At 40.8% G+C, this 15,377-nt stretch overlaps 1 protein-coding gene across 1 annotated transcript; it reads left to right on the top strand.

Annotated features, from left to right (window-relative positions):
- Positions 1-2,220: 2,220 nt before the first annotated feature.
- Positions 2,221-14,521, top strand: kras (v-Ki-ras2 Kirsten rat sarcoma viral oncogene homolog). The gene is made up of 5 exons (XM_076733624.1): positions 2,221-2,599; positions 4,963-5,080; positions 6,996-7,174; positions 7,618-7,777; positions 12,037-14,521. The coding sequence occupies exons 2-5, from the start codon at positions 4,970-4,972 to the stop codon at positions 12,151-12,153; spliced, it is 567 nt and encodes a 188-aa protein (XP_076589739.1). The 5' UTR covers positions 2,221-2,599; positions 4,963-4,969; the 3' UTR covers positions 12,154-14,521.
- Positions 14,522-15,377: the final 856 nt, after the last annotated feature.

Raw genomic sequence — 15,377 nt, 5'->3', positions numbered from 1 at the left:
ATAACTCCTGTTAAACAATAAGAATCTTCACATTTTCCCTTCACCTGACACAAAATTTCACGCACGAGTTATTTGCAAAAGATGAATTCAAACATGCAGTTTGTTCAGCTGGAGCAGCTGAGGGACCTTTTGACAAAGGAAAATAGAAATGGAGGCTTACTGCCCTCTTGTGACAGAACACACTCCTCTGTTGTAATAAAATGTCAGCTGGAACTGTTAGGGCTCTAGATAGGGTGTTTTCTCAGCAATCTGGTTGCTTTCTGGGACTTAGTGGTGGTGTAATCAGCAGCTCTAAGTGCTCTTTGTCATCAAATCTGGTTAGAGACTACAGGTCAGGATTACAGTTTTATTCTCTGAACAGGAAGTATCTTCTAAAGCTTGAAAGATATTTTATTAAAGAGCATTTTATCTAAGTGAAATAGTCACATTCATAACTACCATTTTAATCTTGGGCAAATTGTTCTCAAAACTGTGCCAGGATAGACCTTTTTTTCCTTTTTTAATCACAGCAGACATTTTAACAAGCAGCTGTGACTAATAACTTTAATAATGGCTTCTTGGTGTAACAGTAAACCATTTTCATCCTGATGACTCACCGCGCCTGATTCAAGAGCAGCCATTACTATATCATTGTTATCAGAGACACCTTTGAGTTTCCTGCTATGACATATCAGAATGCGTGCAGTTAGAGAAGGTCTACTGTTGTTAAATCTGTTGTTTTTTCATGTATTTTATAGCATCTGTCAATGGAAAATGTGGCAATTTAGTTTTTCGTGATTTTATCCAAATATACTCATCGTAAAGCAGAGGCTTTCTAGTTAATCTATAGATTTACTCTCTGCATGGAAGTTTTGATATGCATTGTATCTACAGGTACACCTACAGACTGAGCAGACCCATCACTGGGGAAGCAGCTGTGTAATATTAACTTTACACTAAAGTCAGATTTGCAAACTATAAGTGACCGTAAATTGTGTTTATGGCATAAAACTGAAACTGAAATAAAGACATGGTGATTAATGACCAGTGTGACATGGTTGTAGATAGGTCAGGACCTTCTGTCAGTGAAGGCTTTCCATTGTGAGTTACAGTTTTAATACTGGAACTGTACAAAGATTAGTTCACAATCATCTCTGACAATGCATCATATCTATTTTTATGTATTGACTTTGTTTTGAATGTAACTACACGCAAGTGCAGTGGGGCAAATGCATAGTGCATCGGATGTGCATGAAGGTAAAACTGCAGTCAAAAAAAAAGTGATGCAATAATTACTCATCTCTGCACAGGATATGTGCTCATTGGACATCTTTGATCAATTCAGTTTTGCCTCAGTCGCAGTGCTCCCCACATTTTAAATGATGTGGGATTTCTTGAATACCACTGAACATTTTCTTGTCTTAAAATTGGCCTTCACTTCTCTTTGAAATCTCAAACCTTGCTGTGGTCTCCACAGAGGCTGTGCAGCTTTGGAGAAGTGCCAGACAAGAAGTCAATAGTGACCTCTAGCGTGTCTGCTGCATGAGGTGAAAAAGTGTCTCGTCTTTTTGTATTTTATGCTCTGTTTAGCCTGTTTTTCCTCCATCATTCCTATTGGCTCTTAGATTTCACAGCCAGTGCCCACCTAATTTTAACTATAGGGTTATTGTGTCTTTTAAAGGTGACATTCCCTCAATCGGACCCTAGCAATGAAATAACTATGTATCTCCCTGTTGGATAAAACGTGGATTCATTTATGCTTTTCCCTCAGCATCATCCTTATTTCAGGAGCTCTATAGTTTTCGGCTCTGTGTTTGGTTCCGGACCCTGCGTGTGTTTATGCACATAAAGCGCGCAGGAGGCGGCCTAGTGAACACTCTGGAAAACTGACAAGGGATTGCCAAATCATTTCCTTGCCTGGGAATGACGTCCCTCCAGCACAATCCAGTTATATTTAGAGCCTATATATAGTGGAGTCGCCCCCTAGGCTTTGTTGACTCTGCAGCAGGCAGTGGAAGAGCTCAGCATACCGAAAGGAGACGACCTGAAACTGACACCATGTGACCCAGATAGTGACAAAACTGTTTGTGATCATTAAAGCATAAATGTAAATCACTGTGTGGCCTCCAATGAGATTTAATAAAAATATAAAAAATAAAACATTTGCACATACATAATTTATACATTGCCAATAGAGGAAATTGTAGCTTATATAAATCTACAGTTGTGAATCAAAACACCAATAGTGCATTAACAAAGGCGAAACTAAAGCGTATTCCTGCCCATATTGCGACACGGAGTGCAGTGATATGCCCCAAACCGGTTGAAATCCCCAGCTATGCTTTCTGGGTAAAGTGCGCCCCGGTATCCGCCCATATTCGCTTAAAGGAGGCCAACCTGAAACAGCTAGGCCGGACGCTGGATCAAATGGAAAGTTCAATCGATTAATTTGCCCACTTTTTTTGCATGTTCCCGCTTGCTTCTGGAAAACGAGGTAGACCGACTTAAATGCGGGCGTTTCGGCGTGAAATAGGAAATGCAGAGATCGTGTGAAACGAGAGGATTAGCAGCTTGACTTCTTTGGTCGCTACTTCGGACGCGGAACTCCACTCGCTAAAAGGTAAAACACAAATGGATAAGATTCGTACATGTGTGTCGCTTTGGGCTTTGTTAACTTACGACCTTCTTCTCCTTAATTTAGAGGATAGGTCACTGTGTCCGCTGTGTTACCACTGAAAAATACCATCGTAGTGGAAATACTCATTTTCGTTGTGAGTGCAAACTACGCCCAATTGTTAACCTAACGTCTGGCCCTGCAATGCAGACCTCGGGGCTAGCCTGTCAATGGCGGCTTCAAAACCAGCACCCTTCCCCTTTGAATGAATGATACCGAGTTTTTCCGGGCACACGGTGAGGACAGTACTACGTTAATGAATTACTTTGGCAAGCCACGTTAGGTTAGCTCACAGGGGCTAGTTAGCCTACTTTTGAGGCTGTGGGCGAGCTCCAGTGCTAAGCTAGCTAACAGCTCAGCAGCCTGGTTATTTAAACAGTGCTCAGAGCTTTTCCATACAACCAATCTGGCAACCCTGCGGGCACGGAGCAGTGGGTTTAAAATCAAATTCCTCTCCACTTTTAAGCCTGCTCTGGGTGTTGTTGGCTGCTTGAACACAGCGCGGGGGCTTTCATTGAAAAGTAGGGAGGCCTGTTTAAACCTCGGCTAATTCACAGAGCTGATAAACTCTCTCAAAGTAGCCTAATATTTATTCGACTACTGCTCAGTCGCCCGTTTCTCCATTAGTCCTCGCCGCGTTGGTGTTTCTGCTGGTGTGAAGTTGTTTGAGAAATGCAGCGTTGCACTGGCTATATAGCCTTTTTTGTTGGTGATGTAGTAGTTTAAAATGTGAATACACAATGCCGTCCACTTGTCAGCATAAATCAAACAACAACCATGGCATGACATTGTGATATTTTCAGAAAATGACTGTTCCATTTAAATGCCTCTGCAGTATGACTTCACCACAGTTTGAGGCGACTAATTGTACTGCACACTGTGTGTTTTAACTGTGCTACTACTCAAATGAAAGTGAGAAAACTGTCTACTTATAATTGAACCATGAATAAACTATTCCTCCATTACAACCCTGTAATGGATACTTCATTGCACATGTACCACAGTCAGTCATTCAAAGTCACTTTCACTGCCAAATAAGATGAAAAGTGATGGTATTTCCACAGGCATGGTTAGCATGTGGCAGACAACTTTCAAGTGAGGCTGGAATGGCCCGTGACATTGTCAGCAGCCTTATCTAATCAGGTAAAGATAAGATTGTTGCCTGATGGACAGAGCAGCCTCACTGTAATATTTCTAAATCACAGACCATGCTGTGCATAATGCACAGAACATGCCACTGAACATTTCAGGGAGCTTTTTAAAGTGCTGAGACGCTAACAAGCATAGTAAAAGTATGCTGTGTTGGCCAAATACCTATCAAACCACATTCTTGTTTTTGTTTGTCTAGAAAAGGCAATAATACTGTGTGAACTCCTCCCCGACTGCAGGCTGTGCAGAGCTGTGAGCAGCATGTACTGTAACATCTGAAAAGGCCAGCTGCCACTATTGATGGGTGCTCCTCCACAAAGCAGACAGACAGACAGACAGACAGACAGACAGCAGAGAGCCTCCCAGTTGCTTGTCAATTTTGGAGCCTTAATGTAATGTCATAGATTTCTGCCTGGGGTTGGTTTGTGTTGTTTGGCTGCTAGTCAGAAAACACGACTGAATGTGGCTGGATTTAGACATTTGATTAGGCATTCATAACCATCTTTATTTATTTTACTTCAGTACCTGGTTGTGATATAAAACCTGTTATATTTGTGCCACAGAAACCATTTTAGCTGAATTCATTTTTAAATAGAGGTTCATCACAACACTTGGTTTACTTTTCTGCGCCGATAATGGTTGAATGCACCAACAGTAGCAGTTTTTTAGTGTTTTATTGTTCACTCATTTGCACATAATCTCTTGCAAGTGAACCATCATATTCAGTTTGTGGTGATTGTAGTTTTCTCCACAAGCCTATTGCTGAATACCTAAATGGACATTTTTGAAATGACAAGCAAAATAAACATGGTGGTATGAAATCTAATTTTCCAGTGAATCAGCAGTAGTATTAAAAAGAATATGAGGGTTTTTTTCGGACATAAGGGTGTATGAGTCAGTCATTGAAGTGATGATACATTAACATTTTCTCTGTCTGCCAATACTAAGGGACACAGATTTCCTAGTGAACCGACAGCTTGTCACACAGAATGAAGAGCAGCAAACGGAGCTAGGTGACAAAATGGTTTTAAGCGACAATTCAGTACTCGGAAGAGTCTATTCAGGCTTTGATGGTGCTCCAGATTAATTGAAGCTGTGCCAGATGACTGTCTGTGTCTGTGGAAATATCTGAATATGATATGCTTTTTCTGGTCCTGCAGGTGAATCATGACAGAATATAAGCTGGTAGTGGTGGGAGCTGGTGGCGTTGGCAAGAGCGCACTTACTATTCAGCTCATCCAGAATCACTTTGTGGATGAATATGACCCCACCATTGAGGTAAAGAAACTTTGTGTGTGTGTATGTACAATGTATGTGTGAAAATGTGTGCACTCGAGTCTGTGAGCGTGTCCATGGTTTCTGTGTGTTCTGTTATGGGAGCAGAACAAGGATAAACTCCTCTAAAAAAAAGGAGCTGCAGCAGGTTCTTCTGGTTTAAGTCTTAAAAAGACACCAAACAGGTTTTTAATAACTTTCCATGTGTGCCTGCCTGCCTGCTTTCTCAGGGGGCCAGCCTATGCTGAGTGAACAGTCTCACTATGATTTCAATCAATTATAGATGTGCTGTTGCAGTAAAGAGCTCCACTAAGGCTGCAGATATACTTGCTCTTTTACCACGCGTATACACAGACAATCGGCTGTGCCGTGAATACAATTGTTCACCATTGTTGCCAGAAGGGAAATGTTAAACTATTGAATGAGAGTCTTAAAATAATTTGATTTTTTAATAGAAATTGTCATATGCGAGTTTTAACCATGAGAACAAATATGCATAAATGTAGAATTTTATAAAGCACATAAATTACTTTTTGACACGCCCACAAATCTTAGCACACTGCATTTTTTTGTCTGACAAATTTTGTAATAGCCTACTTTGACCAAATTAAATTACAAGACAGGACAACTGGAAGCCTGTTCACATTCTACATGAAAACCGTTTAGGCCGCTGTCTAACCTCATTAAATAGATAACTGGGCTTACTAACCAGGCTTACTGGTGTATTCAAGACAACTTGACTTGAGCCTTTAGTGAGAGAGCGATCTCCACCTCTGAGTCGCTGTCTGTGGCCCCCTACACCGGGCATGATTGGCTGGAAAGAGGTCATGTGAGAACAGATATGTGAACACAGATGTGGTAATGGATCCCACTGCTTTCACTGGTTGGGTTGGTTAGTATGTCAGCAGGTTAATTAAAGTAACTAATGATTGAAAACACCACATAATGGTCAAATTCTTGTACATTGTGGCACTTTTGGCATTTTTGATTGTGTATTGTAGAGAGGACAATATAAGGTACAAATATGACTATCAAACATCTGGCAATCCTGTTTTTCAGACTTGCCCATGTACCATGTCTGCTACTGTAGGATACACAGACAGACAGACAGACAGACAGACAGACAGAGTCAGTCAGTTCAGCAGAGCTGCTCGTTATCACCCTCGGCTTTCTAGCAGCAAGCATCTGCTACCATCTCCATACTGCCCCTATCATTCATGTGCATATTGCATCTTGTATAAGTGTAGAATTAATTTCTGAGGACGTGCAAAACCAGCGGACCAGCCGGACGCAGGATACGTGAGGCAGCCAACACGCGCACACAAACGCGGGGTTAAAAGCAAGTATATCTCTGGCCTGAGATCATGTGAATACTAGATAGCTTCTGAAACAATAGCTGCTCGCTGGACTAGATGGTAATTGTTTGTGTTGGATCAGATCGAGTGTGGTCATCAGCGTGATGAAATGCTGGAGTGTTTTGACACAGTGGAAACAGGGACCTCCATTACGATTGGAGGTCTCCTGGAAAATGGAGTGCCCTACAAAAGCAAGAGTGGGCAATCATTAAATGTAGTCCAGTGACACTTAAGTTTTAATTAAAATAAAAAAATAGCTCATTATACATACTTTTATTTCACTATTTACCATAGTTCTCTATGCTTATACACAAATGTCAACATTTCTTTGGTTATTGCGTTATTAATCTTGGAAACAAATGCACAGTCTTAAGAATTTGTTGCACTCTGTTGTACCAAACATGTTTAAAGAACACTTACAATAACCTTGACTAGAAAGAAAATTACTAATTCTAAAATTATGTCATTCACAACCATTTATTATTTTTATCAAGCTGCTATTTGGACACTCGGCCCACTTAATCCCAGAGTTCTGATCGCTCTCTTACCTCCTCCTCCTCCAGGACTCCTACAGAAAGCAGGTAGTGATTGACGGGGAGACGTGTCTGCTGGACATCTTGGACACTGCAGGTCAGGAGGAGTACAGCGCCATGAGGGATCAGTACATGAGGACAGGGGAGGGCTTCCTCTGTGTCTTTGCCATCAACAACACCAAGTCCTTCGAGGACATTCACCATTATAGGTGAGCTGTGGTCTTTGGACCCCATATGAAGGCAGTGTTTAAAAGGTTCGATTTTATAGCTGGTGATTTGATTGTTCCATCCGTTACCACTTCACTGCTCTGCCTGTGTCAAGGTGACCTTTTAACCTGCACAAGGTAATGTAGAGCTGAGTGATACTGCATTTCCAATTTTATTGTGACGACATTGTCTAATAGATATATTGTAGGTCACAAAAATAAAGAATGAATACAAAAATTTAGAGTTTGAACATGTTGAGAGCTGTGAAAGTTGCAATATATGTTTGTATAAATGTCCTGAGAGGTACCTGCATTAAGCAAAAGCCAATAATGAGCCTTTTCAAGGTACGTTGAATAGATACAAGTTTTCAACACAACATTGCATTGTATTTGTCCCAGTTGCATTAAACTCAATTGGATTTTCTATTGTGTCTGTCAATATCCAGAGAACAGATTAAGCGGGTGAAGGACTCTGAGGACGTCCCCATGGTGTTGGTGGGGAACAAGTGTGACCTCCCGTCCCGGACAGTGGACACCAAGCAGGCTCAGGACTTAGCACGCAGCTACGGCATTCCCTTTATTGAGACCTCAGCCAAAACCAGACAGGTGAGAGTCCAGCCAGAGACGGTCACGCCCTCAAGACTCAAACGCTTTAACTTGTCAGCCTGTCACTACGCTGCTGGAGTATTCCTCTGCAGGTCTGTAGAGCATGCTGAATGGTGACAAGTTGCATGTGGTCTCAGGGGGATATTGTCCTCGATAAATTTCACTTTGAAATCAAATTTTATTATTCCAGAGAGCTTAAGTTTATGTAAATATTGACAAGTGGCCTTGCCCCTCTTGATAATCGTTAGCACTCCAATCATAAGGAAATTTTAGTCTTGAGTCATGTGCTGTGCTGATCTGTGTCACGTTCAGTGCCTCTGATGGTCTTCTTTCTAATAATGTTGCTTGGAAATGTCTCGGGCAATGCGCCGCGCCTCGTTAAATCCTCTTTGGTTAATTGAATTTTTTATTTATGGGTGATAATGTAATCATTGCATGCTACTTTGTCATGGATATGTGAAATTATATCATCATTAAGGCCATCTTCAAAGGATCCTGCATTCTAAATAATCAGCAAATCCGCAAATGTGTGTCGAGGAGTCTGCATGAAAGGACAAACTGTTGGTAATTACTCAGGGGGTTGATGATTCTGCTTACTGGATACTGTGACTGGGTGTTGGAAGATTTGCCGTGGCGTAGTCACAACAAATGGTGTGAGTGTGTTGTGAGCATGGCCTTAGGTGGCTGAGCGGCTGACGCAGTGATCTGTAAACACATCCTTTCCTGGTCTCTCTGACCTGGGGTGAATCATGGCTCCTTCTGGTGCGGGGAAATTAATGACACAATGATTAATTTCTTACAGCTCTGTTCACCTATTCCCACCTGAGTGTACCAATGATTCACTCTCCACACCGTGCCGCTGCTGCAGCAGCACCGACTGTCTCTTGCATTCAAAGCCACCCAGTGTTTCCCAAATCTCAGTGATTTCATCTGACTTCTGAGAAATCTCTCATATGAAGTAAAATGCAGTCAAACTGTGCTCCAGATGCATGCACTTCTCCTTTTGTATTAGGATAGACAGCTAAAAGCGACACTCCACCCTCCTGTTTTTAGAGACGCTCACCAACTGTAGGCTGAAATGGTGGCTGTTTTTAAAGTTTCTAATTAGTTTTTCAGTTCAGTTTCCCACAATGAAAATTAAATATCTCAATTCTCAAACCGCTCCTCCGCCACAATCCACCTCTTCACTGTCTGTGTGTGCTCAGTCACTGAGCAAAAAGGTGGCTAAATACACTGCGTCTGTCAGGGCTCCAAAGAGAGCAAAAGCATAACACAGAAGTGATGCAGTTTTGGCAAAATGAAGTAGTTGTTTTTGTAACATACTGAGGGGAGAATTTTTTTTGGAAACCCATTTATATTGAGGTTCATATATTCACCATTAACTGTTGCTTATTGGCATGCATATTAATAGCATATAGGCGCTTTAATTATTCATTATAATGACTAATTAAGGGCCAATATGCCACTAATAAGCATCTGGTTAATTGTGAATATATGTACCTTTTAATATAAATGAGACCTTTTTTTGTGCTTTCATACTTTTTTGCCATGAAAACTTGTTACCATTGGACTTTAATCTAACCTCAGCCCCTCTTCATTGAGAGGAGGGAAACGGCGAACCTTTTCAGGCCTGCAGGAGGTGAGTGTTCGGTATTTTGGGTGGAGTTTATGTAGATGATGAGGCTGGCTAGACTTTGCAGGTAGACCCGCTTCAAAACATCGGCCTTCTTTGTTCCTTTTGCATCTCTAAGCTGTAACACATGCACCCATACAGTATGTCCTCCTGTATTCCTCAACATTGAGGGAAGTTGTGTCTTATACTGCAGAGAGTGGAAGATGCCTTTTACACTCTGGTACGGGAGATCAGGCTGTACCGGCTCAATAAGCTCAGCAAGGAAGAAAAGACTCCGCGCTGTGTCAAGCTTAAAAAGTGTGTTGTGATGTGAAAGGGGTAAGTGTATGCAGCCGTGCGCCCACCAGCTCTTGTGTGTCTGTGTGTGTGTTGTTGGTGGGGATTAAGGAGAGGAGGCGCACAGTGAGAGCTGGTGTTTCATGGGTTCTCAAAGCTAACCTGCTGGTTTCTACTGGGGCTGTGGTGAAGCTCTAACTGGAGGCTGGAACAGCTGATGACGTCTTCCCTTTTCAGTGTCGCTGTGTATCATGACTGATTATTAAAGGCCATTTTCACACTAGGTTTGTTTACGAGTCTGAACGGGACTTCATTTCTGCTAACCCTGCCGGTCTGCTTTCACACTTGTGTTTCGACCTGGGCTTACGCTTCCATTCTTATCAAGGTGCAGGTTTTTATTGATGTTTCCACAAGGAAATGATGACAGTGTGCGTTTAGATGCATGTAAGATAAATGGACGCTGATGTACAAGCAGGCAACCACCTGAACAGCCTGAAATGTTTGACAAACAACAAAACCCCCCAAAACAAGCACGCTCCCTAGTGCTACTCTACTGGAGGAAAAAATAACATAATCAATTTTTCAATTTTGGATCACTGTTCTCTGCTCATACACCACTGAGGTTTTTTATCTGTCCCCTTTTGTTGGTTAAAAATACCACTTAAATGCACAGAGAGCAGGATTGCCTTCAGTCATAGTTCAGTTGGCCCAGAGTCAGTCAGACCACCTCCCTCAGCTTGACTCGTTAAAGGATCGCTGGTCTGCACTCATGTTAAGAAAAAAAAAAATGTCCGTATTTTCAGACTTCTAGGCAAACCGGTCCTGGTTTGGATACCAGTGTGAAAATGTCCTAATCTGCTGAAATCTTCATGAAGAAAGGGGGTATGGGCCGGTGAGCCAATGTGTGTGATTAGAGGAGATTATGGTGAATCTGGGACCAAATCATGTGCTGAAATGTTTCCAGAGGAGGATGTGGTGGAAGAAACTGGTAGATATGTTGTGAACAAAAACTGTGTGTGTGTTTGTGGGTGAGAGAGTTTTTCTTGTGGTCAGAAATCCCTTGTTATCTTTATTCTTTCCTTTCCTTTGTCGTAACCTGAAGTGACCTCAGGCTCTTCACTCTGCAGCTCCCTGCAGATTCATCATCACACAGACTCCCAGTACTCACACACCTGCCTCAGTGTGGCATCAACAGACAGTAGCTACATTTACATGGAGCCTTTTATTCACTAAAAATCAGAGATTAGCAAGAATATAAAAGCCTCGTTTAAACACCTCAGTCCGAATAAATTGGAACAAAACAAATGAAAGTTGTGATTTAAAGCTTTTTATAAACTCTGTTTCAAATGACTTCAGGTTTTCAGAGTACGTTAAATCGAAGCTGCTCACCTGAGGAAGACGTGCCTCTTCTTTCATATGTTGCCTCTGAGAGTTTTCTACCACTCCTCTGACTGGTGCATCTCTCCCAGGGGAGCCGTCTTCAAATAGTTTATGTTTATTAGTGTTAGGGAGATAAACAGAAGGCGAACCTTCTGTTCAATAACTGTTAGAGGAATATTTTTCTAAAACTGTTGCTTGAGTACAACCCCACAGCAGTTAACCAGTGTTCATGCCAAGTGCTCGATGCAGGTCCATCTTTTTTTGTTTTTCACAGTTTGCTTGTGTTGGCACGGCGCACGGCGACTATTGCAAATGTAAACGGGACAACTTGTTCTGTTGTTTTATTTAGCGGCCATTCAAACATGTGGGAGTTGTAGAATTGGATTGATTACATTTGGAGGGAAAAGAAATTGGCTCATGTAACTGCAGCTCCTGTCTGTTGTCAGCGGGAACACTGCTGACGTTTCCTGTGACACGCAGGACGTTACAGTTCTGTTTGATCTGTACTCTGTTCAGCCGTGTCTCATGTAGCCTGAACGGCACTGATGAGTTTACCGGCACCCTGATGTGTGTCACGCTGATGGAGACTTGACAGAAAATATGTTGAATCTGACTCATTCTTGGAGGTTCAAATTTAGTTTCTGGTTTTGAATTGGGGAATAATAAATCAAAAAAAAAAAAAAAAATCAACTGCCAAAGATATAAAAAATGTTTGGAAAAATACAGATTTTTGTTTCTTTGGCGGTGAAACAGCTCAAGGTTACACATCAGTTTGATGTGTAACCTTGGAGTGTTGATTGGAGAGTTAAATTTGTCCAAATTGTTCTTTAATAGAGTGGAATTCCCCTTTTACTGCAGAATCACTGTCAGTCCTTAAAATTTGTCAGCCTGTATGGTATTTGTTGTTATTCTCGTGTGAAATGATACCTGTAAGTCTAATAATGTCCTCTCTCTGTGATGTTTTTTCCAGGGCGTTGATGATGCCTTTTACACATTAGTGCGAGAAATCCGGAAGCATAAGGAGAAGATGAGCAAGGAGGGCAAAAAGAAGAAAAAGAAGTCCAAGACAAAGTGTACACTTATGTGAATAATCACCCCTTTTCAAGACAGACTAAAAAAAAAAACAGAACTATGTTGAACAGTTAAAGTAATACATTTTGTACATTACACTAAATTATTAGCCTCTTTCTCAGTACCCACCATACCTAAACCTGACCCCACTTCTGCCTTTCTGTTATTTGCTACATGGACACCAATAAGCTTTATTTTCAGTTTAGTGCCAGTTGCCCACACGTGTTGGTCCAACAGCCTGCTTGATTTGATAGAACGATGATGATGATGATGATGATGATGATATTTGGATAATTTTCTGCAGAGCGGTGAGCTAATTGCATCACAGCTCATGTTTGACAAATTATTCATTAACAATTAAAACTTTTTTTTTTATATCCCCTTTGCTTAAAAGGTCATGACCTGCAAAAGTTCTGTAATGCCCCTTTTAAGTATGGGATGCCAAAGAATGAGTTTTCATCCCAATTCTCGTAGACAACACAGATCTGAAGAAAGGACCAACATTCAGCCAGATGAGATCCAAATGTCCCAGCCACTGTGTAATTTCCCCATTTCTGACGACCTCTAGGTATGACTTAGTTATGTCACTGATGTAAGTATGCATGCAAACTCCTACTCTTCTCCGAATGTTTTAACACCCTAATTAGCTATTAATTAATTTGCAATTTGTCAATGCTTTGTACTGTGTGGGGAGTGATTTCTTGCCTACATGAAAAAGTTTTTTTTTTTTTTCTTTCTGTTTGCATGCTTTGTGTCTGGATGACATGGGTATTGCAGACGGTCTCTGGTTGATACGCTTAACAGAGCCAGCAGCGAGGAACTCAAGTGGACGTCATAGAGTAGTTTTTCAGGTTTATATAAGTAATCAGATGCTTTTGTGAGAAAGAAATCAGCCACTTCTGCTTGATTAATGTCGCACTCAGAGACGCGGATCTTTCCCTGTTTTGTGATAATAAAATGGGACTATCAGCCAGGTTTTGCGTTGGCCATGCAGAGTCATATTATGTTGCAGGGATTCATGCCTCTTCACAGTCGAATGTCGAACAGCTCGTTTGACCTCACTGATCGCGTATTTCCTGCTTTTCTTTACTCTTAAAGCTTGACTGCAGGGTTGTTTTAATTCATCCTGACAATAATCATTTCATTGCTTTTTGTTACGGAACAATTAAAGAGTTCTCCTGTCAGCATCCTCCTGATTGAGGCGTTCATATTTAAACAGTATGAGGACCCTTTATCAGATCATTATTCAGTGTTTGTTTGAAATCTGAGGATGTGAGTTTCTCCAGTAGCTGGCCGTAGAGATGTCACGCCTTGCACATTTTCCTAAGGCTCGCGACTGGCTGGAAAGCAGAATGCATCTTTTTAAGCGGCTTTCAGGAATATTTCTCTTGGTGTGGTGTCACGGAGGTTGTTCAAAATGTAGTCCAAATGGATTTTCAGATTCTTCTTTATTTTGCGGAGCTTTTGAAAGAGTTTTTGGTGGCCTGCCTTTCAACACAAGTGATTGTCCAGCAAAGTAATTTGTCATTTTCTCTCACAAAGCGTGCGTGTCGTGGTGATGTAACTGGAACTGATGTTTGTAATCAGGCGATAATTTGCCAGAAAATTGGTTTTTAGAGAAAATTGTCTGAATTTCTTAACACAAAAACGGCCGAGTTTCTTTCCCAGGTCAATCCATATTTCACCTTTTCCATCACATTTACAAGCTGTTCCCCTGGCCATTTTTATTTTCCTTTTATGTTTGCATTAGGTGCTACATTTAGACAGCCGAGACAACATTTACTCTGTCCTGTGTGTGCGCTCGAAATACACAAGATGCTGTTTTTAGGGGAGCGATGTTATTGACGCAGAAAATCCAGACATGATACGTTTTGCTTTCAGGATTAATGAATTTTGACCCAGTTTATTATTACCTCTTTTTTCATGAAGTAGAAATAATAACTGTTAATGCAATTTTAATTATGGAACCCTCTTGTTAACAATACTGTTTCAAAAGTAGTTTTACTGAAATGTTCCTCTTCCTTTATTGCGTGCCAACAGCTGATATCTGAAATGTATCATTTATACCTGGATCATATTTTAACAACCTTTGTATAGTTGTGATACTGAAAGGTGCATATTTTGTAAATTGTGCTTCATTTCGTTGGTGTGTCTAAATGAATGTTGCTTTAATGGAGGTTCACTCCGCTCTGTGTATGTGACTAGAGAGTGTGACTGGGTCCAGGTCTAGGGAAGTGAATGAATGACCACTTTACAGCACACCTGTTGTGGGCAGTGTAGAGTGGTGATCTGATCTCAAATGAGTCTATTTTTTGCCATGAATCTCACCACTCCTATTTAATGTGTAATAAAGAACAAAGTAAAGAGGAACTTTGTCGACCTTTCTTAAATTGTCTTTCTCTTCTCTTTCTCTTTTATACACTAGTTTTTTAAAGTTGCACATGTATGTTTGCTCCACCCACTGCTGGAGCGCATGATAACACGATATACTGACACTAATGCACAGTATCATACCCTGAATTTTCTGTGTTCAGATCACACAAATGTTCTCCAGCAGGTGGCACTGTTCACTCACTTTGAGTCTGCTTCTTCAAGTCCACAGGAACTATGAAAGGGCTATTCTTCAGCGCTCCCAGACAGAGTAAGCCTACATTTAGCTTTTACAAGTTGTGTACATTTTCCAAAATAAACCAGGACTAAGTGTGTTTATTTTAGAGAGAGAGAAAAGGGAAAAAAAAAAACCCCCCAAAACAAACAAAGCAGAAATGCTCCCATTGTTTAAAGTGCACAGGCAGTCACTTTTGGGTGAGAAGAAATAATTTCATGCATTGTCAAGCTGATTATCTTTGAGCTTTAAAGGAAATAAATCATGTGACTTTTCAAAATTAACCAAAAAAATATCACAGTCACCAGTGGCCAGAGGAGATATTCCAAGTGACAGTTTGTTGTGGCTTTTTGTAAATAAATCACTCTCAAAAGAAGAAAAAAAGATTGTGGAATTGGCTAAAAAGTGCTTAAATAATGAGCTATTAAGTTTGTAAGAGCTTAAATTCCATGAAAACAGTGAGTCGAGTTAACCAGAGTGTCAAAAATGTTTTATTATTGCACTAAAGGTTTTAAAGGTGACAGATTTGAATATTTTCCAGAAGCCAAAGAGGACAAAACCAATTCATATAAATAAAATGATGAACTTTAACACACGTTTTATACAAAATGATCCCCTAAAACAACAGTGATCTG

The sequence above is a fragment of the Chaetodon auriga genome, chromosome 6 (genome assembly GCF_051107435.1).
Source record: "Chaetodon auriga isolate fChaAug3 chromosome 6, fChaAug3.hap1, whole genome shotgun sequence".
Classification (NCBI taxonomy): Eukaryota; Metazoa; Chordata; class Actinopteri; order Chaetodontiformes; family Chaetodontidae; genus Chaetodon; species Chaetodon auriga.
The sequence above is the reverse complement of the archived record's forward strand: the minus strand, read 5'-3'. Positions and strand labels throughout refer to the sequence as shown.

Bases quoted from the DNA above. Each gene is read 5' to 3' on its own strand.
- kras (XM_076733624.1), top strand. From the start codon at position 4,970: ATGACAGAATATAAGCTGGTAGTGGTGGGAGCTGGTGGCGTTGGCAAG. The intron at 5,081-6,995 runs GTAAAGAAACTT...CTCCTCCTCCAG, and splicing joins AATATGACCCCACCATTGAG to GACTCCTACAGAAAGCAGGT. The intron at 7,175-7,617 runs GTGAGCTGTGGT...GTCAATATCCAG, and splicing joins GAGGACATTCACCATTATAG to AGAACAGATTAAGCGGGTGA.